This window comes from Erpetoichthys calabaricus, chromosome 11, assembly GCF_900747795.2.
Source record: "Erpetoichthys calabaricus chromosome 11, fErpCal1.3, whole genome shotgun sequence".
Taxonomy (NCBI): Eukaryota; Metazoa; Chordata; class Cladistia; order Polypteriformes; family Polypteridae; genus Erpetoichthys; species Erpetoichthys calabaricus.
The window spans coordinates 75,734,733-75,760,101 of NC_041404.2; the positions used below are offsets into that span (position 1 = coordinate 75,734,733).

General features: G+C 38.2%; 1 protein-coding gene across 3 annotated transcripts in view; it reads right to left on the reverse strand.

Annotated features, from left to right (window-relative positions):
- The window catches only part of kdm5c (lysine (K)-specific demethylase 5C), a 132,662-nt gene that overhangs the window by 51,284 nt on the left and 56,009 nt on the right, over nucleotides 1-25,369 (reverse strand). For 2 of the 3 annotated variants that reach the window (XM_028813373.2, XM_028813374.2), the window contains exons 7-9: nucleotides 21,695-21,766; nucleotides 21,009-21,132; nucleotides 20,647-20,846 (exon numbers count right to left, since the gene is read on the reverse strand). In XM_028813373.2, coding sequence (XP_028669206.1) covers nucleotides 20,647-20,846; nucleotides 21,009-21,132; nucleotides 21,695-21,766 — 396 coding nt within the window. The remainder of the gene's footprint in view (nucleotides 1-20,646; nucleotides 20,847-21,008; nucleotides 21,133-21,694; nucleotides 21,767-25,369) is intronic. The other variant, XM_028813375.2, reaches the window with a different exon arrangement.

Below are 25,369 nucleotides of genomic sequence, written 5' to 3' on the forward strand. Positions count from 1 at the left end.
AGTAAATCATGAAAAACATTCATGAAAAACGGCAACGGATGAAATGTAATGATGAAACCAGATAGTCCAGAGATCTGCACGTTGAATGGGAATGTAAAGATAGTCCTACTGCTAGTTCCTGAAATGGTGAAGATGGGTGGACAGGTTCAGGAGCGCTCCTTTCTTTGCAGAATGGCCATGAATCCACTTACAGTCCTCATGTACACAGGCAGACGGCAGACAATTCAGACACCAATCACGAAAAGATCCAGGACAAAACGAGTAAGTACAGGTAACCCAACAGAAGGCAGACAGACAGGAACTTGAAACACAAATTACAAAAACTTTTTTTTTTGCTTTTGGTCACTGGGCCCCCTTTTAAAAAGTTGCGTGGACATCCTTTGATCCCAACAGCCTCAGAAGACCAATCTGAGCCACTGCAGGGACTGCTGGGAGTTGCAGTTTCAAATTTATTGGCTACTTTCACCATCCCAAGCTGCGTTCTCCACTACAGTTGCTTCCTGTTCTCTCTACAGTACAGTATTTCCACGAAAAAAGCCATAAAAATTGAGGTGGATATTTGCGGTTTCCGCTAACAATTATTAGATAGGTTCTATGGAAAAATACGCGAATGACTCAGGCTGCGAACTCTGAACCGCAACTTTGCAGGGGTCTACTGTACATCACTCTGTGTGTAATGAATCTATATATGAGTTTCACTTTTTGAATTTAATTTCTGAAATAATTTAAATTAACTTTTCGATGATAATCTAATTTATGTACCTGTACCTTCCAGCTGAGACCAACTAGTCTGCAACAAGCTAGGATAAAATCAAACATGTCTTATCTTCTCTCTAGTGGGGTAGTCTATGTATGGAGGAGAGCTGACAACCAAATGAACCATTGAATGCTCGTCTGGAAGCATGATGAATAGAATGTAGTGACTAGGAATAAGGAACATGGGTGGGTTTTGACCTCACTATTTTTATACTAAAACAGAATCAAAAAAAGAATTTAAGGGCAGAGATTGCTGTTGACCTCATAGGCAGCTGTTAACTCTTCATTAAATGGCTGCTTAGAAAAAAAATATGGGCTGTCAAAAAAGGGGAATCATGACTGTGCTGGAAGATCGACACTTAGTCAGTAAATGTGATATGGGTTGCAATTTTAAGTCCTGTATTTTGACATAGGTCAGTGATGAGATCAGCAACTGCAATAAGCAAATCTGACATACTAAATGCCAAAAAGTCGAGTAATGCGACACTGGCTTTATCTGCGAGTACATACAGTTATAATGAAAGAACTGCAGAAAAAAAATAGTTGGCGATGTTAAATTTTCACCTCTTGCATTTGCACAAATAATACATAAAAAAGTACATATGTCTCAGACAATTTTTCTATCATGATCAATGTCAACCAAATGGAAATGCACTGAAAAATCATTAACTCAACTTAACACTCTGCTGTAGAAGAGCTTATCTTCTATAAACTGTCTCCAATCTGAAACAGATGATATTTAAATAGGGGAATGGATAAACATGAAAGATGTGAATGCAGAAAAATCTGAAAACAAAGATAAAACCAAAAGACAGTAAGTAAAATGGAGGACAGAATGAAAGAGTTTAACTAAACAAATGTTAAATACATGTGGCCAGTGAGAACTGAACAGCTGGAAAAAATGGTGTCTCCAGCTGAAATCAGAATTTCTGCTTTAGAAAGCCAATTTAAAACTCTTTGTAATAAACTGGGAGCAGTGTGGAACCAGGGGAGTGGGCCAAATATGAAAATCCTTTAAAATTTGGTTCAGAGCTTGTTGTTAAAATTATGATGTAGGGGTGGGCGGTATGACCAAAATTCTATATCACGGTATTTTTCTAAATTATCCCGGTTTCACGGTATTTAACGGTATTTTTTTTCCCCATGCATGAGTGGATGTTAACCACATTATCCACTGCAATTACTGGCTAAGAATAACCTATTCCACTGTCAAGAGTATTGTACATTGTACAAAAAAAAAAACATTTTAATGTGTACACAAGTATTAATACAGGTTTGCACTGCCCCATGAAGTGATAGTTTTCAAGGGGGTGGCACTAATGGAGAAGGTATCACATTGCATGACAGATGCAGTCAAAATATAGAACCTTTTTATTGAACAAATTTTGCAAAAACTTAAACTATAATTTTGACAACATATTTTCAACCATACAAAGAGGCATTTAGACTTATCCAGAAGTGCTTGTCAAAAGTTGTATTGCACTGAATATGTCTTAGAAAAGGAATAAATAGTAAATATTTTCTGTAAACCAAGTACACTTTCTATTAATGTTAACAATCTCTGTCCACTGACACGTTAAAGTGACTTTTTAAACAACTTTATCATCATTAAACTGCATAATATTTAAACTAATAAATAATAACAATAAAAATAAATAATAGTATTATTACTGATAGTTGCACTATTACTTCAAGACTTTAAGCCCAGGTGCATTACACAGTATTCACCAAATTAAAATAAAATAAAACAAGTGCAACTTGGTGATGACATGTTTACCAACTGAACCATCATTTAGGCAAACTGCATTAATATGGACCTTGCTTCCAAGCTAAGCTATATGCATAAATAATAAACCTGCAACTTGCATTTATAATGCTATTTGTGGTATAGCCCAGGGGTGGGCAGATTCAGTCCTAGAGGGCCGCAGTGGCTGCAGGTTTTTGTTCCAACCCAACTGCTTAATAAGAAGCCCTTATTGCTCAAGTAACACTTCAGCTTCACTTTAGTCGTCTCGCTTGTTAAGATTTTGAACCCTTATTGCTTATTTTAGTCTTAAACAGCTGTAGTCTCGGTTTTTAATTGCTCCTTATTAGCAATAAGATGCAAATTACAAAAGAAACCAGCATTTCTCCATTTAGCTTGTCTCCATTTACACCTGTGTGTATTTATCATGCACTGTTAGGTTTAATTAAATACTTGGAAGGAAAGTGAAGAGAAAAAAGTGAAGCTCTGAGAATAACTCGTCTGTTTTAGACTTCAAATCATTTGGATGATATCCTTAGAAAGGAAAAAAAATCTAGGATATGAGAATGACTTGATATGGCAGAGTTAAAGCACTAGCAAGCCATGAAATTACATAATTGACAAGGATTGTATTTTAATTAAGCAACTGGGTTGGAACAAAAACCTGCAACCCCTGCGGCCCTCCAGGACTGAATCTGCCCACCCCTGGTATAGCCCTACGGAATCGTATTAGGGCCACGGTGAAGAAAAAAACAATACGGACACAGGGAAGAAAAAAACAAACTATATGTCGAGAATAAAGTCAACATTTCCACTTTATTCTCGGCGTTTATGTTGAGATTAAAGTCGACATTTCCACTTTATTCTCATAGTTTACTTCATAATTAAAGTAGAATGTCGTAAACTAAACTTCTTCCTAAAATCAATGTTAAATTTACTAGATTTTGTCAAACCTCGTCATAAATTAATGCAGCACATTAAATGCTTTGTGTTGCGTTCCCCGACCCAGTTGTTAATCACTTAGCTTCTTAAACTGACTTCCTCTGCACTAAGAGGAGACAGCGATCACCATACAGAATTCATTCACTTCATGATATTCCTGCTTTCTGAAAATTTAGAATGCTAAGATAAATACTTGATATCATTTTCATGATGAAATGCATTAAAGCAGGTATTAAACATACACGGTAGTGAGGCGGTAGTGCTGCTCTCCTGCAGTAAGGGGTCCCCAGCAATGTTCCCTCTAAGGAGTAGCATATAGTGAGCAAAAAACATTGTTTATGAGCGACATTTTGTTTAAGCCAAAAATTTATGAGCACCAACTCCGACGGTCGGAGTGAGCGATCGTGCGATAAGTACGAGCAACGGCGTCGGAATGAGCGATCGTGCGGGAAGTATGAGCGACGCTCTGAATTCGTGTGAGCGATTGCTCACGCGCTCAGCTTAGAGGGAACATTGGTCCCCAGGTGTATGTTCAGTGTAAAGAACTTTATGGCAGGTGTGACAAGGCTCCAAAAAACTGGATGTATGAATGGGTATCGCACAGGTTTAACTTAAATATTGTGTAAATGTTGGGTTTGTGATCTGGTGGTCGGAACACAGAATTCAATGCATGTTCTTCTGAACGGCTTTCTTTATTGCACGCGTGCTGTCTCTATCTGACGTACCAAAACCCCAGTTCCTATCCTTCCTTTTTCTTTCTCCACATAACCAATCACCACACGATAAACCTCTTTGTGAAATTAAAACTAGTTATAAACTTAGCCCACGGAGTATTCAGAACTTTAAAAATATCTTTGTTATACATGTTTAATTATGCCATCCATTCAGGGCTGTACCCATCCTTGAACGAGTCGCCAATACATCGCAGGATGAATACGAGCAAAACATACACTAGCAGGGTCAATATAGCATAACAAAACCCCACATCCTATATGACTTTGAAAGGAAACTGAAGCATGCCAAGTAAACCCACCAGAAAAACATGCAAATGCAAGGCAGGGTACATCCGAGACACCCTTGCTGTGAGGCAGCAGTGCAACCTCCACACTGCCATGCCCCCACATGATTAATGCATTTCACCATGAAAATTATATCAAGTATTTATCTTAGCATTCTAAATGTTCAGAGAGCAGGAATATCATGAAGTGAATGTATTCTGTGTGGCGATCGCTGCCGGCGCCTCCTCTTAGTGCAAGAGGCAGTCAGTTTAAGAAGCTCGGGGAACACTTAACACAAAGCATTTAATGTGATTTATAGCTTATGACGGGGTTTGAGAAAATCTAGTAAATTAAATATTCATTTTATGATGAAATTTAGTTTACGATGTTCTACTTTAATGACAAATTTCGAGAATAAAGTCAATATGTTGACTTTAATCTTGACATAAACGGCAAGATTAAAGTGGAAATGTCGAGAATAAAGTCAACATGTCATCACACTATTATACAGTACCCAGGTAAATTACACTATATTGAAAACAAATAAAACAAGTACAACTTGGCTTGCAGTATTATCTAGTAGTATAGAAACAGTACTTACACATTTGAACATAATGATCCACATCCGAGCTTTTAAAACCAAAGTATCTCCAGGAAACGGATGTGATTCCTTTTTTTCGGCAAAAGTTCTTCTGTGTCATTATGTTCAACTTTATTGTCAGCTTCAGTTTCGGAATGTTCTCTGTTCATTTTCCCAGCGCAATACCTACACTACCACTACCTATTTAGTGGAGTAGCAGTGAAAAAGAGCCCCTGTGCAACAAATCTGTGTTTAGCAGTGTAGCAGTGAAAAAGGTCCCCACTTCAACAGTTTCCCGCTGCGCCACGTTCCGAATGTCGTTTAGGCAATTTAAACCGGTGTTGTGGTATAAGAAAAATCCATATCATAAAAAAAATAAAAAACGGTTTTCGGTATGAACCGGTATACCGCCCAGCACTATTATGATGTAAATTAAAATTTAGAAATTTAAAGTACAGTGATCCCTCGCTATATTGTGTTTCGCCTTTCGCGGCTTCACTCTATCGCGGATTTTATATGTTAAGCATATTTAAATATATATCGCAGATTTTTTGCTGGTTCGCGGATTTCTTGCGGACAATGGGTCTTTTAATTTCTGGTACATGCTTCCTCAGTTGGTTTGCCCAGTTGATTTCATACAAGGGACGCTATTGGCAGATGGCTGAGAAGCTACCCAACTTACTTTCTCTCTCTCTCTCTTACGCTGACTTTTTCTGATCCTGACGTAGGGGGATTGAGCAGGGGGGCTGTTCGCACACCTAGACGATACGGATGCTCGTCTAAAAATGCTGAAAGATTATCTTCATGTTGGCTACCTTCTGTGCAGCTGCTTCGTGAAGCGACGTGCTGCACAGTGCTTCGCATACTTAAAAACAAAGGGCACGTATTGATTTTTTTATCTGTCTCTCTCTCTCTGCTCCTGACAGGAGGGGGTGTGAGCTGCCACCTTCAACAGCTTTGTGCCGCGGTGCTTCGCATACTTAAAAGCCAAACAGCCCTATTGATTTGTTTGCTCCTTTGAAGAGGAAGATATGTTTGCATTCTTTTAATTGTGAGACTGAACTGTGATCTCTGTCTTGTCATGGAGCACAGTTTAAACTTTTGAAAAAGAGACAAATGTTTGTTTGCAGTGTTTGAATAATGTTCCTGTCTCTCTACAACCTCCTGTGTTTCTGCGCAAATCTGTGACAATATAAAAATAACCATATAAACATATGGTTTCTACTTTGCAGATTTTCTTATTTCGCGGGTGGCTCTGGAACGCAACCCCCGCGATGGAGGAGGGATTACTGTACATATCGTTGACCTGGTAAATATTTCACTAAAAGATACAAAAATGTAGAGCCCTGAATTTCAGTAAAAAATTTAAAAATGATGACACCTGCACTGTGGAATTTCTTACACAGCATATGTGTCATACCCCCTAATCCTTGCCTAACCCAGAATTCGTAGAATTTTGAAAACCTTAAAGATATACAGCTACACACAATCCGTGCAGAGAAGGTTGACAAACCCTTGACTTTCTGAAATTAAAGAACCTATAAACCTACTTGCAGGCCTTGTATTACTATCTAAATACCTCTTGATCTTGCTATATATTAATACCTGCCAAACTACCCGTCGTCACCTGGAAAAACTAAGTATCAGAAGTACAGCTGAAGTCAGAAGTTTACATACACTTAGGGTGTAAGTTCTTTAAAATTCATTTTATAACATCTCCATAGAGTTTATATTAATAAATTATTAATTTGTAACAATAATAATAATATTAGGTAACGGGAGTTGCTTACTCTTGAACATGCTATATAAAAACTATCCATGAGTGAAACATTCCTAAATTACATTAACGCCTGTTTTCTCTAGTGACTTGGATTTTATTGATAGAAACTGCAAAACACAATTCCACAGGAAAGTGTATTCTTTTGAATTGAAAAGGGCAATCAGTAGGAATAAGGTGAAATCTGTGTATTTTTTTTATCACATTATGTGATCCTTAGAAGAGAATGAAAATTATATTGTAGTAGCTCAAAGGGGACCTGTAAATTTTTAAGCAGATTCCATTGGTCCAGGGGTGTTTCTACGATTTGTTGGTATCAGGGTCATAACCTTTTCTGATTGTCACATGCGGTCTTATGTGTATGTAAGACTAAAGAGCAGGTGGAAGGTTTGAGGGTATGAGGCCTTTGGGCTTTCAGGTATGCTCATATAATGGTGCAGCATTGTTTAGGAGATACATTGTACATGATTGATAAAAAGATCAGGGGCTAACTGCTACTGATCATGTATATTATCAACAAAAAGATTGGGCTGGGCGCAACAGATCAGGGGCTTAAGCCTATACAGCCCTATTTCTCCCTCGACGCTACTGTATCAGTCCAGGCTTATTGTCGATCCAAAGACGGAACTTTCTCCTTTGCTTCTCTCTCTTGACCTCCTTTTCTCCATTTTGGATTTAATAGTTTGGGGGCTAACCTCTCTCTCTCTCCCCTAAGGCACAAAGTGGAAGAAGAAGAAGTAGAGGAACAGCTGAGAGATGCTGTGTGTCGTCAACAGCATCGTCGAAAAACTCCGGGCCCATGAGAGTTATATTCAGCAACTCCTAGCCAGATAGCTGCACCTCTGGGAATTGAAGGCTTACCTGCTAAAAGAGACCACCTCTGCAGCAGAGATCGTAACAACTCATCTCAATTCAGCAACATCAACCCCACGCCATGCTGTCTGCTCACTGGACCAAGTGAGTTTTACCCCTGCGCCTACTCAAAACGATGATGATGAGGGAATATGGTTATTTCAGCAATGCAGACAGGAGTTCAAGGCTAGAAGACCTTCATCATCTGGGGCAAGTATCATAATCCAGAACTGCTTCAACCCTCTCTGCTCCCTCCAGCAGTCCTTGTTGATATATTTGTTACTGGGCATTCAATCATAAACAACCTCGGTATTTCATGTCCTAAACAGCAATCTTTTGTTTGTTTTTTCCCCAGTGCACGTGTTTGAGATATTATGAGAAGAGTGCCAACAGTTTTGAAAAGCACAAGGACAGGGCTGCTGGGACAACTGCACTACATGCGGGTGTAAATGACATTCGATATCATCAGTCAGGAGGTTCTTAGGGCGGTTTCTGCAGGTCTAGTTCAAGCGACAAAGTAGAGGACTCTGGCTGTGAGAATCATCATTTTGGGTCTCCTGTCTCTAGCTAGAAGGTTAGATGAATTCTACAGTCGTCTGCTGGCCTTGAACAACTGACTGAGAAGCTTCTGCAAAAGACAACTTTGGTTTTGTGGACAACTGGGATCTTTTCAGGGAGGGGGCACCCAGGTCGCTTCCAGAAACATTTCAAAGGTCATCTGTCTTAGTCCTGACTACGAAATTTTAGCCTTAATGTTTTCCATAATGCCTTGCTAGCATGTGATAATTCTGTAGTACGTTCATATTCAGATGTGCACTGTATTAGCATTATAATAACTATCAACAGTCTAAAACAAAAATGGACAAATTGGTATAAATGTAAACAATTTAATTACATTTCACCTTGTGCACTGTATTAGAACTATAACACATTATAAATGAAAAAAATCTGCACAAAGTGGCATTAACACAAATAACTTAATTACCATTTCAAGCTGCCATAACACTCCGATTCAGCTTGGCTCTTCTGATAATTATGGCTCTGCTAAACATTAGAGCATCAACTAGCAAGCCTCTTTATATTAATGATCTTATCAGTGAGAAGAAAATCAACTTACACTAAGTGAAACGTAGCTCAGCTCAGAGGTTGCGGCAGTGTTAATTGAAGAAGAATCTCCGAATTACAGCTTTGCTCATTCAGTTTACCAAAGCAAAAAAGGCAGCACTTGACACCACAGTATTCTTATAAATTGCCTTAGATAATGGGTGGGCCTCTCTACAGCATCTTTAATAGGTTTCAGCTTTACTTAATAGACAGACAATTCTTTGTTAGTTGTGGTGATAGTACTTTGGAGACCCATGATATTTAATACGGTGTACCACATGTATGGTACATATGGTGGATCTATTCTGGGTCTGATGCTTTTTCAATCTACATGCTTCCATTAAGTCAGAGTATCTCAAAACACAACGTGAGCTACCACAGCTATGCAGATGACACAGCTGTATTTATTGATAGCGCATTAGGCCCTGAAACTCTTAGTTCTCTGATTTAATGTCTTACTTGTATTTCCGATTGGAGGAATAGTAACTTTGTCAAACTAAGAGAAAACAGAAAACCTAATGATTGGCAAACATGGATATAGCTATGGCATTAGAAATAAACTTGATCCCTTAGGTTTAAAAATCAAGATGGAGGTGAAATACTTTGGGTAATCATTGACTCCAACCTAAACTTTAAAATCGCATATTAACTAGATTATTAGGTCTGCACTTTTTTCACTTAAGGAATATAGATAAAGTTAGACCTCTTATAACTTTACAAGATGATGAAAAAATTAGTATACTTTTGTTTTTAGTTGACTAGATTACTGTGATGTACTCCTAATAGGACTACCTAAGACCGACCTCAATCGGCAGCATTATATGAAGAATGCAGCAGTGAGAATCTTAACTAGGAAAAGAAAATCTGAGCACATCATCAGTTTTAGCGTTGTTACATTGGTTGCCTGCATTATTCAGAACGGACTTTAAAATAATACTAATGGTTTCCAAAGCTCTGTTCTATGTTTTGGTATGCCTGTCCTGCTACACCCCAAGTCATAACCACAGATCTTCAAATGCAGTTCTGCTTATAATTTTAAGAGCCAAACTTAAAATAAGTGGTGAGGTGGCTTTTTGCTATTATGCACCCAAAACCTAGAATACTTGACCATTTGAAATTTGTCAGGATAGTACTGTGGATCATTTAAAAAAAAAAAAAAAACTGCTAAAAACCTATTATTTTAATATGGCTTTCTTTTGTAGCTACATTTTAGTTGTATTTCCTGATACACTATATGGGGATAGAATTATATTCTTCAAGGTTCCACAATCTGTACTAATCTCTGCTGTTTTTTCTAGTTCTTCTGTGGTGAAAATTTGCACCACCATCACCACCTGATCAAGGGATCATGCAGCGCCGTGTTGATGGATTGAAGGCAGGTGACCCAGCTGTCCACAAGACCAACAGCATCAAATACTTTCATGTGAAGCCTGAAAACAAAGAGGATGGATATATGACCATTTATGTTAGTCAGAACGCCCAGTGGTAGTTGAGCTGCCTTTTTGGCCTTGAAACCCCTGCAGGTTTAATTTTTTAATCCAGCTCAACGCTGTAATTTCTGTCCTCCCAGCCATCTGACCTTACCTTTTTCCTTTGTTACTTACTCTTTAATATTACTTACTCATTTTTTTTTGTTTTTCATTTCATATAACTATCTTTTTGTCATCCTGTAAAACACTTTATGCTAAACTGCTTAAATGAAAATGTGCTATATAAATAAATGATGTTGTTGGAGGGGGCAACACCTACACTCAATGCTCATGGTCACAGCACTGGTCACCCTCACTGGAGCATTCAGCCTGACAATTCCTTCTGCTCTGTCCTTCATTTACATAAAGAACACTCTCAACACAGTGAATAGCATGTATGTTAGCATAATATAAATATCGACAAATTAAAATAAATGCTGATCAGCTAAATTTCTTCTGTAACATCACAAACTTTTAATTAAATCAAAGCATTTTTGAGAGTTTGGGGTGGTTCTTTGGGGGTGGTGTTGTTACCCCTAGATATGTTGAAATGTCCTATCTTAGGGGGGTACATACTGCCCCAGATGTATCATTCTACCTAACTTCAGCTTTTTAACTGAACGAGAAATAGTACTTTTGTTGATAGATGGGTTTGTGAGTGAGTCAGTCAACAATCTCAATATCTATCATTCCATCACTCTTACCTACCTCTGAGGGTGTTATGCGGTATCTGGCACCATGATGTTAGCAGAACATCCTTCAAGTCCTGAAAGTTGCGAGGTGGGACCTCGAAGGTGGATTGGACTTTTTTTCCCAGCATATACCACAGAAACTCGATCATACTGAGATAGGGAATTTGGAGACCAGGTCAACACCATTAACTCTTTCAAATTCCCCAGACCATTCCTGAACAATTTTTGCAGTGTGAGGTACATTACACTGCTGAAAGAGGCCACTGCCATCAGGCAATACCTCTGCTATAAAGGCGTGTACTTATTGTCTTTAACATTCTTTAGGTTGGTGGTACATGTCAAAGTAACATCCACATAAATGCCTCAACCCAAGGTTTCCCTGCAGAACTATTGAATAGAGCGTCACACTGCCTCCACTGGCTTGCCTTTTACCCATAGCACATATTTCTGCAATCTCTTCCTCAGGTAAACTACACACATGTACCTGACCCACTGCATGATCTGAAAGAAAATGTGATTCATCAAACTAGGCCACCTTCTTTCATTAATCCATGGTCCAGTTCCAACGTTCATTCACACTGTAGACACTTTCAGTGGGGACTGTGGTCAACATGGGCACTCTAAACCGGTCTGTGGCTATACAGCCCATAAGCAGCAAGCTGTGATGCATTGTGTGTTCTGACACCTTTCTCCAATGGTAAGCATTAACTTTAACAGCAGTAGTTCTTAAGTTGGATCCAAACTGATGGGCTAGCCTTCATTCCCCATGCATTTCATTGAATCTTGGATACACATGACCCTGTCACCCAATTGGTTTGCCGTTCCTAGGACCACTTTTGGTAGGTACTAACCACTGCTTTCCAGGAACACCCCAGAAGACTGTACTGATGTTTTGATCCAGTCGTCTAGCCATCACAATATGGCCTATGTCAAAGTCACTCATATACTTACACTTGTCCATTTTCCCTGCTTTTCACCTTCAAGAACTGACTGTTCTACTTTCTGCCTAATATATCCCACCCTTTGACCATTGCCATTATAACGAGGTAATACATGTTATTATACTTACCTGTCAGTGGTTTAAATGCTGAAAGAGAAAATTACTTTTACATACCAGTACAACAGAAGTATCAGGTTGTGCATACATTTATGTGTCAATCTTCTATTTTTGTTATTTAAAATTTTACTCTGTCTATTTTATACACAGATTTAACATTTCCCCACATTTTACATTTATAAATGGTGAATGGGGTTGATGACTGGTTCTTCATTAGTATTTGTTTTGGGAGAAAAAAATAAGCAAGATGTTTGTGTTACACTTTTTCTTTCATAATTGTTTGAATATTAGTAGTTTACTCTATTACAAAAAACAGTGACACAAACCCTTTTAACTAGCACAGCAAAACACAATGGTACAAAGGTACATCTGTCTGTTTCGACAATGTTGTGCAGTTAGGTACCTCTGTTCACTGGATATGCTAGGCCTAATGTCAACTCATTCTTTGTGTTTCTTGTTGCCTTTGTTTATCAGACATTGCAGATGACATTAAGCCTGGGCGTGACTGACAGTACGTTGTTATATATAGATATTCACAAGTTCCCTGTATCTTTAAAACTATATTACTTTTCTATTATTTGCAATAAACACTACATTTTTAATTTTTCAACTAAATTCAGTACTTAAAAAATTTCATGTTAGCAAACTTTGATTACCTAAAAAACTGGTAAATGAAGGTTCCATGGTGCTATACAGAATACAGTATTTGCAGTTGGCAACACAAAATACGTATTAGATTGCAATGCGTTAATCAAAAATAATAATCTGAATTGCAATATCAAGGCCAGTAATCATCAATGATGATTATGGTTGTTCTCATGCAACTGTAGAAAGAATTTAGAGAAACTGCAAGAGAAAAAGTGTCGGTGAGTATGGTGTTCTATACCAGGGGTAGGCAATCTCGGTCCTGGAGTGCCACAGTATGTGCAGGTTTTTGTTCCAACCCAGTTCCTTAACGAGAACTCAATTATTGCTGATGAAGCACATATTGCTTAAGTGACATTTTAATGCTTCATTTTAGTGGTTCTCGCTTGTTAAGGTTCTCCAACCTTAATTGCTTATTTCAATCTTATACTGCTGCATTCAGTGTTTTAATTGCTCCTTATTAGCAATAAGATGTAAAACAGGGGTAGGCAATGTCGGTCCTGGTGAGCCGCAGTGGCTACAGGTTTTCATTCCAACCCCAATTGCTTAATTAGAAACCAATCATTGCCAATCTCAGACCTTATTTAATTTTATGGCTTGTTAGTCTGTGCAATGTAAGACTTTTATATCGTAGATTTTTTTCCTTTCCAAGGATATCATCCAAATGATTTGAAGCCTAAAACAGATCATTTTCAGTCTGTCACATTTTTCTATTAAGTGTTTTATTAAATCAAACCGTGCATGATGAACACACACAGATTTAATTGGACAAAAGCTAGCTGGAGAACTGCTGGCTGCTTTGTCTTTTACATCTTATTGCTAATAAGGAGCAATTAAAACACTGAATGCAGCAGTTTAAGATTGAAATAAGCAATTAAGGTTGGAGAACCTTAACAAGCGAGACCACTAAAATGAAGCATTAAAATGTCACTTAAGCAATATGTGCGTCATCAGCAATAATTGAGTTCTCGTTAAGGAACTGGGTTGGAACAAAAACCTGCACATACTGTGGCACTCCAGGACCGAGATTGCCTACCCCTGTTCTATACAATCCAAAGGTAATTGGAAACTGGCAGAAACTCTGATAGGAAGAAATCTGGCAGAACTAAAGTCACAACCCAAGTTTCTGAGGGTTACCAGTTTGCGTGATAGGTGCCTCATAGCACAACAGCTTCAAGCACAGCTTAACAGTGGTAGAAAATGCAAGTCTTAGTTTCTACTGTGTTCTGCAGGTTTGACAGGGCAGTCATTCCTTAAAGGACTATAAAAAAAATAAGGTCTTAAAATACCAGCTGTGGACTCCTGAAGACTGGAAGAAAGTCTTATGTTCTGGTTCATCATGCAAAGTGTAATCTGTCGAGTTGGTGAAAGGATGGTGTGACACCAACTGTCCAACATGGAAATGTCATGGGCTGGTGTTCTTTTGCTGGAGGCAGAGTTGGTGTTTTGACCAGAGTGACTAGCATTCTGAATCACAAGGGTTACCATACACACACACACACACACACACTCACTCAGTTTGGCTGTTATATAAGCAAAAGGTAGCTAATTTGATTAAAAAAAATCTGAACATTTTGTGCACTTAATGATTTCTTGACTTATTTTATTTGCCATTGTTTATTTGTTCTATGCCTTGATTTCATGAAACAATTTCTAAAATTGTTTTTGACCGGTAAAGTATGCAGCCCAAAAAAATTTACATGCAAATTACAATACATTGAAAAAATATTTTATATATTATATAACATTCTTATGTCAATTTTAGGGTGGCAACTCTACTATAAAAGGCTCATCTCACAAGGATTCACCCAGGAAAAAAGGTCACATTACACAAAAATGTGTGCATATTGTGTACTGTAAATGAATATTCACTGTCTTACTGTGTAGAACACAGAGATCCTTGAAATATAATTCCATTAATAAAAAATAAGTTATGTGAAGTGAGTCAAGGGATTTTCTGATGTTAAAAGGTAAAAGATTGACATTTTTGACTATAAGGATATGACTAACTTTAGCCAAATAGGAAAAATAAAAAGAATAAACCGCAATATATTATGGAATTAAACCTCAACATGCTGAGGGGGGGAAGAAAGAGCATTGTGTTGTGATCAAAGAATTGGGATTGAAGTATATCACAGAGTTTCTAACAATTACCTAGTTTCTGCCACAAGGGAGTTTTTTTACATTACATTTCTCTGTCACATTCCTTGGGTATCCAGCATCCATTGCAAGTAAAAACTTTTTTTTCGGCTCTTTACCTTTAAGTGCTTGCAAGTCATATGCTAGAGAAACTTAGATAAAAAAAAAGACTAGGAAGAGATCTTGTTTTGCATACTATCTATAGTTGAGAAAAAGTTTATGAAATACTGTATATTTATAATGAAGTTGTTCAACAAATATTGCTACACAAGTCTCTACAAATGTCAATACTATGGATTTTCCAATTTTAAAATACAGTATATATGGAGGATTGTTGGGGTTTGCATTGGCAAGTGTGATTACTTTGAAAAGGTGTGACTTGATATCAACACTTTGCCTTATTCAATTGCCTGCACTGTAAACATTTTCTCCAGGAGTTCACTGCTATTATTTTAGAAGAAGTTTTTACTTCAGTGAAAGTAGTGCAAAAAAAAACAAACAAAAAAAAACAAAAAAAAAAACAATGTGAAATATTCTACCAATAGTCAGCAAACCCAGGTAAAAATTATGGAATCACTACTCTTGGAAAACATTCATTAGGCTGTTTTACTTTCTTGCAAAAAACAAATCATAGATATGATACGAAACTATACTATTTAACAGCTGAATATTCTGGCATTGTAAAACATACCACAAAAAATTAAATGAAATAGTTGTAAATAATGGCACATTTTTGTTCAGACCAAGTAGAGGAAAAAAATTATGTAAACACTCAACAATGAGGAAAAAAAAATTATGAAATTACCTGTTAATATGAAATTTCTAAAACAAATACCTGCACAAGTCTAAATAAGCCAGTTGGTCTGCAGATAAAAGAGAGTGCCTGCAGACCTTAACAAGCTGTTCCACCATGCTGACTGACAGGTGTCACAGGAGGCTGGGGAACAGACCCAGCCAGGATGCCTGGAAGGACCAGGGGGTGGCTTATATGTCTCCCGGGCCACTAGGGGGCAACCGCCCTGGATCTTGTGGGGGACCACGGGAGAGGAGCAAGGAGGCTCAAGCCCATTGGGGCCCGTGGCCACCGCCAGGGGGCGCCCCGAGCCTCAGAGAGCCCGGGAAACATTCACTTCCGCCACACCCGGGAAGATCCTTCCAGGGATACGCGGAGTGCTTCTGGGTTCAAGAGCAGCACTTCCGTCACACCAGGAAGTGGTGCTGGAAGAACATCGTCAAGCACCTGGAGCACATCCGAGTGGGAATAAAAGGGGCCGCCTCCCTGCAATCAGGGAGCTAGAGTCAGAAGTGGGAGCAGGACGAAGCTCCCGTGAAGAGAGGAAAGGCAGCCCACGGGCTGAGAGAGAGAAAGGCCAGTAGTTGAGGTGTTTAGTGCTGGGAAGCACTGTGTGCTATGTGGGACTGTGTTTAGAAGAAATAAACGTGTGCTTTTTTTATATAAAGAAGTGGTCTCTGTCTGGTGGTGTTCGGGCATATCTCACACAGGAAATATGGCCCAAACAAGAGAGCGGTCAGTTGAAACAATGGAAAGAGAGAGGAGAGTTTAGGAGCATGTGCTGATACAGAGCATTGCCGCACCCACCAATAACAAACCAACTAAAGAAATCAAAAACAAATGGGCAGAAACAGGAGTCAACGTTTGTATAACAATCAGCTGCAGGAAATGGGATTTACATACAGAAAAGCCAAACAAACTATCATTAACACCTAAACATTAGAAAAAAGGTTACAGTGGGCTAAACAGAAGCAGTCATGGACTGTGGATGACTAGATGAAAAGAATATTCAGTGATGAATCACAAATCTGTACTGGCCAAGGAGATGATGCTAGAAGTTATGTTTGGTACTGTTCCAATGAAACAAATAAAGATGACTACCTGAAGAAAACAAGCAAATTTCCACACTCATTGCTGATAAGTGGTTGAATTTCAGGCAAAGGACCAAGGGAGATGGCAATTATTACCTCCATAGTAACTGCACAGGAGTGTACACTGAAATTTTTGACATTTTTTTCAAACCATCAATCAAAAGAAGGTTTGGTGGTGATTAAGTCATTTTTTAGGATGATAACATTCTATTAATCCCCGAAGAGAAATGTAGCTGTTCCAGCAGCTCACGGAAAAATTAAGTACATATAGATTAGAATAACTAAATATCTAAAATACTTAATAAAATAGAGGATGAAACAGATAACATAAATGAAAACCATAAAAAACCAACAATAGCAGTGTATATTACCAATCCACAGTAATAAATTCAGTGCAGTATCACAGTATTCTAATATGAGCAATAAATGTGTTACATAGGAAGACCAGTAATCACAGATAAAGTGTCTAGTGAAGGATAAAGTACCAGTGTTTACTGATGTCTCAAACATGCAATTCATGAAATAATCCAGTAAAGGATACACAAATTAAAGCTCAAGAGTTGTATAGTCTGACAGCAGCAGGAAGAAAAGACTTACGAAAGCATTCCTTCCTGCAGTAGGGGAGGTGCAGTCTGCTGCTTACTGCACTCTTTTGATCCTGCAGCAATTTATGGAGTGGATGGGAGGGAATCTTCATAATTAATAACACCTTTGCCAGCATCCTCCTCTCTACTATCACCTCCACAGTGTCCAGTTTCACCATGAGGACTGAATTGGCTTTTCTGATAATCTTGTTCAGTCTGTTATTATCCTTAGCTGTGATACTGCTGTCATAACACACCACAGCATAAAAGATGGCACTCAATACCACAGACTCACAAAGTCCTCAGCAGCAGGCCTCTCACATTGAATAACCGCAGCCTCCTCAGATACTCATAGGTTTAAACTATCTTAGTTTCCTCTCCCATGGATGATGACAGGAGCTGGAGAAGACGACATCTTCCAGAAGTCCAACACAGACTCCTTTGTTTTCTTGGGGTTTAGTTGGAGATGGTTGTGATGACACCACTCCATAAAGCTACTCAAAAGGCTTCTGCATTCTTCCTTCCCTTCACTAATACATCCAACAATAGATGTGTTATCCAAGAACACATCTCGGAATAACACCGGTAATCCGAGTTGTAAAAAGTGAAAAGGAACAAGAACTGTCCCTAGTCGAGCACCCCTGCTGCTAATTGCTCTCTCCGACACACAGTTCTCTAATCTCATGTGCTGCTACTACTCATGTTCCAATGTTTGTCAGATCCAGGAAATGGGAGTAGTGTTGACCTGTGTGGCACATAACTTGTCATTCAGTAAGAGAGGCTGGATGGTATTAAAGGGACTAAAAAAGGTTTAAAAAAACTCTCACCATACTCCCAGCCCTCTTCAGGCGAGTATGATCTGTGCAGCACATAAACTACGGCATCTTCCACCCCCAAATGCTGACAATAAGCAAATTGTGGAGGGGCCAACCTTGCACTCACCTGTGTTTTAAAGTGACCCAAGGAATTGCTTCTCCGTTGTTTAAATTACATGTGAAGTCAGTGCTGTAGGTATATAGTCTTTCAGTTCTTTGGGGTTCTTGATCATGAGATCCTCCAAAGCACCAGAGCCTTCTGTATTCTCAGACTGAGGTTGTATATGAGCTTTAAAGCACCACACAGCTCACCAGTACTTTTGAAACCGACTCCATCAGGACCAACCACTTTTCCTGTATGCAATTTGCATAACTCTGTTCTTACCTCATCCTCTGTAGTCAAAAAACTGTGGATTTGGGGTGGAGATTTAAGACAATGGGAGGTGGTAGTTATCAGAAAATTGTGAAGGGCACAGAGAAAGGGTATTGAGTGGAGGTTTACTGGGAGATGTATTTGCAAGTGTCCCACCATCAAGCCTATTAAAAGAAGGTGTTCAACTCATTTGACCTCCTTCAAGTTAATTCATCTTGCTGAAGTTAGGGCAGTTTGTACCCAGTCATTACCCTCATCCCATTCCATACCACTTTAAACTTACTCTTCTGAAGACTGCTCCCCGCCCTCCTTAATTCTCACCTTCAGTTCACCCTGCACACTCCTCAGACAGTCCCTATTAACCATCCTTAAAGGCCCTCTTCTTTTTATAAAACAGGTCCTTTAGATCAGGGGTCCCCAACCCCCGGTCTGCGGCCCACTACCGGTCCGCAGCCGTCTGACACCCGAGCCGCGAGAGAACTGCCGGCAACGGCGACTCACTCAGACTTTTCCGAACGCTTGGCGGGCGGGGCTTTGCAGCGGCGCAGAGAGAGGAGAGAGACCGAGGTGAGAGAGTATTACAACAAAGTATTTTTATGGTCCCGACAGTTTCCCCATATGACACGAGTCTATAGAAATCACGTTACTACGAAGTACATTCAACAGATGCTTTCATTATAACGAAGTGACCTTGAAATGCTTGAACGAATCATCCACAGATAAGTTAGATCTGTGGTCGCAGCTCAGTTGTGCACGTTTGCACAACGATCCCCAAACAGAAACATTGTAAAAAAATCTTTCTTCGAACTTTCCTCGTACTGTTTTTTTTTTTTTTGCAGTTTTTGTTTTCTGTAGTTTTCATTGATTCCTTTTGCTTATTGCTTGTCAACATTTGAAAAACATCCATTGGAATTTAACTCATTGTCACCCTCCTATAGAAACTGCAGACACGAAAAAAAGATTGCAGTGTTGTTTGTGATGTGCAATCTGTTGGAATGGCAAATGCAAAGCATACGTCTTTGTTATATGCAAAAAAAGAAGAAAAATCTCAGATTGCAAACGTATGCGAACTGCTTAATAACTTTAATAATAATAGAAATGTTATGTAAATTGTAAAACTGATAACAATTAATGATAAAAATAACTGTCAATTGTCATCAATTAGTTGCCTTGTTCCACATTACATACATCACTTCAGTGGCCAAGAGTAACATTCTGAGATTCAGCACAGACATAAGATGTAAATAGGGTGGAAGGTTGAAGACCAAATAGCCCTCAAGTATGGAGTAATTTAATCTTCACATCATTTAAGAAATCTGTGCCTGATAATGTCTGTAAAAATGCGCTGACTTGATACAGAAACACAACAGCGAGCACATGAAAACATATAGGACTAATGATGACTCCTATGTCATTCAAGCCTGGGGTAATCTGGAAGCACCCTCTTGACAGTGTAAAGTTAGAGTCATTAACAATACGCAAAACTTCCTTTGCAGAGTTTATTTTGACAACAAGGACAACTCATTGTCTTTACTGCCAGGTTGCGGATAAAAGCAACCTTACACTGTAGGCAACCTTTACTGACACTTAACAATGGTTTCAGCCTTGTACTTTCACCCTTTTTTGTCAGCTTTTAAAGTATCGAGACGAGTTGCTGTGCATTTTTTGGCAAATATAATTTTACTTTACACTTATGCTCTGCTTAACAGTATTACATGTGCAAGAAAAAAAAAATCACTATGGAATAATAAATGCTTGCACTTTTTCATCAAACATTCAATTTTCTTAAAATTCCCTAACAAATATTTAAGGTAATAACCAGCCAACTAATCGATTAGCAGAAGAGCTGTTAGCTGCAACCCTAAATGCTACAATACAATGCCATGAGTGCAGGTTTCCTTACTCAGTTTATTTGTAATGCTATGGCATATTTTTTATGACAAAGTTAGCTGGTCAAAATAAAAGCAATTCCCAGTACCTATGAGTTATGAATCTTACGGGGATAGAAACATTTTTAAATGGTATGGCCGGATGTTATTGATTTAACAATTAGCCTAAATTTAGGGAAATAATAAAAAGACTTAACAGTTGCAAAAAACTTAAGATCATTTGCATCCCCAAAAGTAATTGTATATTAAAATACTGCAGTTGAATGATATTAATTAAAACATATAGAATATTTACAAACAGGTCATTCAATACACAAACAAGAATAAGCATATCTGAGCTACTCACAAATTGTGAACTGTTATTGTATCGCCGAAGCCGCATTGTCATCTTAGTGCAGGGCTCCTGGCTTGGGCTCTCAGACTTCACTTCTGCATCATGCTGATCAGTTAAAGTGTCCTTATCAGCATTATCGTGTCCTCCTGGTGACAAAGGCTCTTCTTTTATTGATATGCTATCTTTCACAATGACAGTCTGTGGCAGTTCATCTGAGGAGTCGGATGAAAAATGTATATTTTAAATAAACAATCCTTTAGGAATGTCATACTAAAGAGTTCACTGCTTGATTGGGTCTATAGGTTTACTTAAAGCAACTCTGTCCCCCGAAACATGGTGCTATCAACCTAACCGGTGCACTTTGAGTGCCATACCTTTCTTTCTCATTGCCTTGTCTCTTGGAACAAGTCCCAAACCCATCATTTTGGGTCCAGCTCCATAAATCTGCAGTTTCTTCAGTTCAGGATTCTTTTCAATATCTTCTTCTGTGGGTTCAGGCTGTAAGAGAGACAAAAATAAAAGCAAGATTTAGTATTAGTAAAAAGGAAAGGGTTTTCTAGAAAGATGGGAATGGGTATACAGTCAGCCTTACTTCTAGAGATCAACCTTGGCACGTGTTCATAGTACCAGAACAATGGATGTGCACACACCTCAGATTCATGAGGATATCTTTAAAAATACTTGGGATACATATTGAAGGCTACGATCCCAACACATGCTGTAATCAGATGATCGGCAATTCATGTCAAGGGTGCACATGGTAGGAACAGCTGATCCGGGGAACCAAATACATGGAAATTAATCTTACACTGTCTTATTTATTAGTGATTTGAAACTCATCTGAGATAAACACTTAAAGTGATCAGTATGGCTCAACTATCACAGAAAATAAAACAAACACTGATATAAGCTTGTGATGCTTTCTTTACAATGGCGAGATATTCTGAGTTCATTAATATGCATGTGTTTTTATGTATATGTATGTTTGAAACACAATAAGTTGGATGGGGGCTTTCACACAAGAACACACACATACAGACAGACTAGAGAGTGACAATACCCAAGTGCGATGAGGGTCAGGATCAGGTTTGGAAAGTTGCTGGTTCGGTGGCACTTCTGAACTCTCCGAATCCTGCATGGAAACAAGAACACAATGTCGATAATGGGGGTGGGGGGTGGCTGGAGAGATGCAATGAGATGGACCAGAAAAAGGTAATTAGGAATGGATGTGTGGGAGTCGCAATGAGATGTTGAGGGGTGGTGCTTCGAGTTAGTGACATGCCATTATTGGAGGGCTTCAAAAGGTCTCTGTGTGACTAATGAGGATTTTGTTTTGGTCACTGGGCCAGTATTTTCTTCCACATATCAACAATGGCTTTCTTTTGACTGATTAGAAATATTTATTTGGGTAACACCCAGCCAGACTAAGATCTACTGTAAAAAAAGAACAAAGTAAAAATTTAAAAAGCAGAGATTGTTATAAAAAAAAAGTGTACCTGCATAAAATTGAGCCCTGCTAAGCAGCTTGTATAAATAAAGGTTCTACTAGACTACTATAAAATATAAGACTGTTTTCAGATTTTCTGAAAGACTCAGCCTCTATCAAAAATTGTTATGGGAGAGCTTCTTGGAATTCTCATTTGTCACAACAGAGGTATCAACAGAAACAAAGAGTGAGTGAATGGGGACTGGTGATAGAAAGAGGTCCCTTGGTAGACAGTAGTGTTAATAATGTTGATAAATTAAAAACTCTAAATGATACATATAGGTAAAGTACAAATTAAAAGTTAGTACTTAAAATCAGAACCAGGGTGCCAAGAAGAAAAACGAATACCGTAAAGATGTCAGAAGTCATGTTAGTGCAAAGATGACATGTAAGAAACATCATGAACAGTATGTTTTTTTTTTTGTTTTTTTTTTAAAAAAACTCAGTCCCTATCTTGTTAATTCACTTTCATATGTGCAGTTCAAGAATGAATATTTCCATATTTTAAGTTCAAAATGCCTACTATTATGCCCAGCAAAAACATCATCCCTAATTGGTCCTTTAACTTTTTCTAACAAAAACTACTTTAGTTAAAAAAAAAAAAAAAAAAAAAAAAAAAAATTCTCCACTTGACTTATCCAATCTGACCCTTCTTATGTATTCATTACTGATTAGCGATCTGAAGATAGAGGAGGATTCAGTTATATTGAGTTCAAATGCCACACCAATAACTAATTCCTAAACATTTAATGCAATAACTGTAGATTCAAACAAGTTTTCAAAATACAGCAAGTTCACGAAGTTGATACATTCTGGAATTTTAGTTCATCATAACCAACCTAATTATCTGAAGTAAATTTGCAATAGGGAGAATATAGATACTTATGGGAGCATGGGGTTTTTGCGGGGCTTGTGTAGTCTGCAGTTTCCTTCATTAGCCATCTTTCAATGATGCTACTGTCCATTTTTTCCACAGGTATTTCCATGCAGCTCCAAACACACGCATCCACTACTGCGTACACATTTATATCACCAGCTCTGCTTCTCACCTTACCTAAAGTCAGAGGTTAACACCACCAGTCTCACTGTCCCCAATACCCACTGAATACAGCAGACCAAGGGCAATAGATTTTATCAGTGGTGACCTGTCTAAATCCTTGCAGGTAAGTGCTGTATATCCGCATTCCCTCTCTTACAGTTTGCACTGGCTCCTTTTATCAAAACACAAGCTACAACATTTTTCTCCAGCTCCCTCCTTATAATATGCATTTCAGTTTCTAAAGATAGTTGCTCACATTATGACATCATAATCAAATTACATTTACTACTTTTCCAAAAATATTATTAGGATATCAAACAGACAAGTATTCTGTGTAAGGAAGTTGTACTGTGAAAGAGAAAGCATTCTACTCGATTCTTGAATTTGTGGATGCACTATAGCACATTTAAGGCAAACGAATATTTAGAACAAACATTTTTTATAACTACAATTTAAACACCACCACCAGTGAAGCATTGTTATTTGCAGGGCTATTTTAATTTGACTTTCTAATAGTGCTAAAATAAATTTATGCTGATTCAGGGAAACATTTAATGTTTTAAATTCAAGTATTACAATGATGAGGAGGAAGATGCTAACGAACCATTCTAAAGTGGACAGGCTGAATTGAGCTGCTTTTAAAATTAGTACACAGTGAGCCAAAATGAAGTACCTTTACTTAAGGTCACTGCATGAAGTAGAGGCAGCAGAATGGGTTAGGGTGGGGGTCCTTTGATACCTTGGCCTAGTGCGCACCGTGCTTTTGCTGTCAAAGCGTTCTGTGCCTGCTGCAGTATCATTACACATTATTGCATTTTAAAGATAATTTTATCTGTAATTTATTTCTTTATAATTAGATTTTTGTTAAACATAAATGATTTACAATATTTAAAATATGACCCTTTTATCCCCCCTTTGATGCTACAGTAAGGACATCTTTTTTTTTAAAAATATTTACAGATGTGAAACTGACAGATGCATAGCTCTGTTGTAATGATAGCTCAGTGCTAAAAGGCTTGGCGATTCTAAATTAGCCCTAGTGTGTGCTTAGTGTGTGGGTGTGTTTGTGTGTGTCCTGCGGTGGGTTGGCACCCTGCCCAGGATTGGTTCCCTGCCTTGTGCCCTGTGTTGGCTGGGATTGGCTCCAGCAGACCCCCGTGACCCTGTGTTCGGATTCAGCGGGTTGGAAAATGGATGGATGGATGACATTTTGGGGTGGATTGGTAGGTAATACTTTACCTACTGACCAATAGGATATCAGTAATTTTGTTACCTTTTTTCTCCATAAGAACACAAGATTAAGGGTTCTCTCTGAAATTACTGGGAGGAGCATTCCTTTAAAGCAGTAATTAATATCTTTCTTCCCTGGTAATGCTTCTTTTTGAGCCTTGACATCAGAAGACAGAACATCATTGCTCATCCATCTTATATACAAACTTGAGCACTGTGAGTCTACACATTTCACAATGAAAACTAATAAATGTGCTATATGTTGCATTACCATTTTAAATATATGTTTTTACATGTATTTAGGAATTATTTTTATTCACTGCAACTACTGTAAAAATGGGGCAGGGGTTCTCAAACTTTATCAGATCATGGACCTCTTTGAAGGAAGAGGAAAAAAAATTACGACCCCTTTATAGGAAAACACCAAACATATCATGCATTATCAAAAAATACATAGAACACTTGAAGGTACCACGCTTTTTCATATTGTTTAGATTTAGAACTGGTAAATTACGAGGATGGGTGTGCTTCTCTCAGACTGTATAGTTTATCAATTCTGTAAGTGATGGATAACAGTGAATCTTTAAAATCTTTCTCCACATGCAAACATGCCCTGTATTTTGTCTTGATAGCAGTTAGTACTGAGAATAAGGAGTCACAAGTCAAACTCTACGTTATTAAAGTTATATTTTCCTTTTTTAGCTATAAGCTGACTAATTTTCACTTGATGATGTTGATGTTTGACCCAAGAATCTATTCATTACTTAAGTATTACCAACCCCCTAGCTTTAGTGAGACTGAGCAAAGCCATGTCACAAGTGATAGACACTAATGTGACTGACAGCAGTATACAATGACAAATGCAAAGCTTCACAATCATTTTAAAGGGATTCATTATGGGAGTGACTGGCACAAATGTAAGTTTCATGCTCATGCTTGGTGTCAGGGGTCTCAGCATGTGTTAAAAAGGTCAGTTTTCT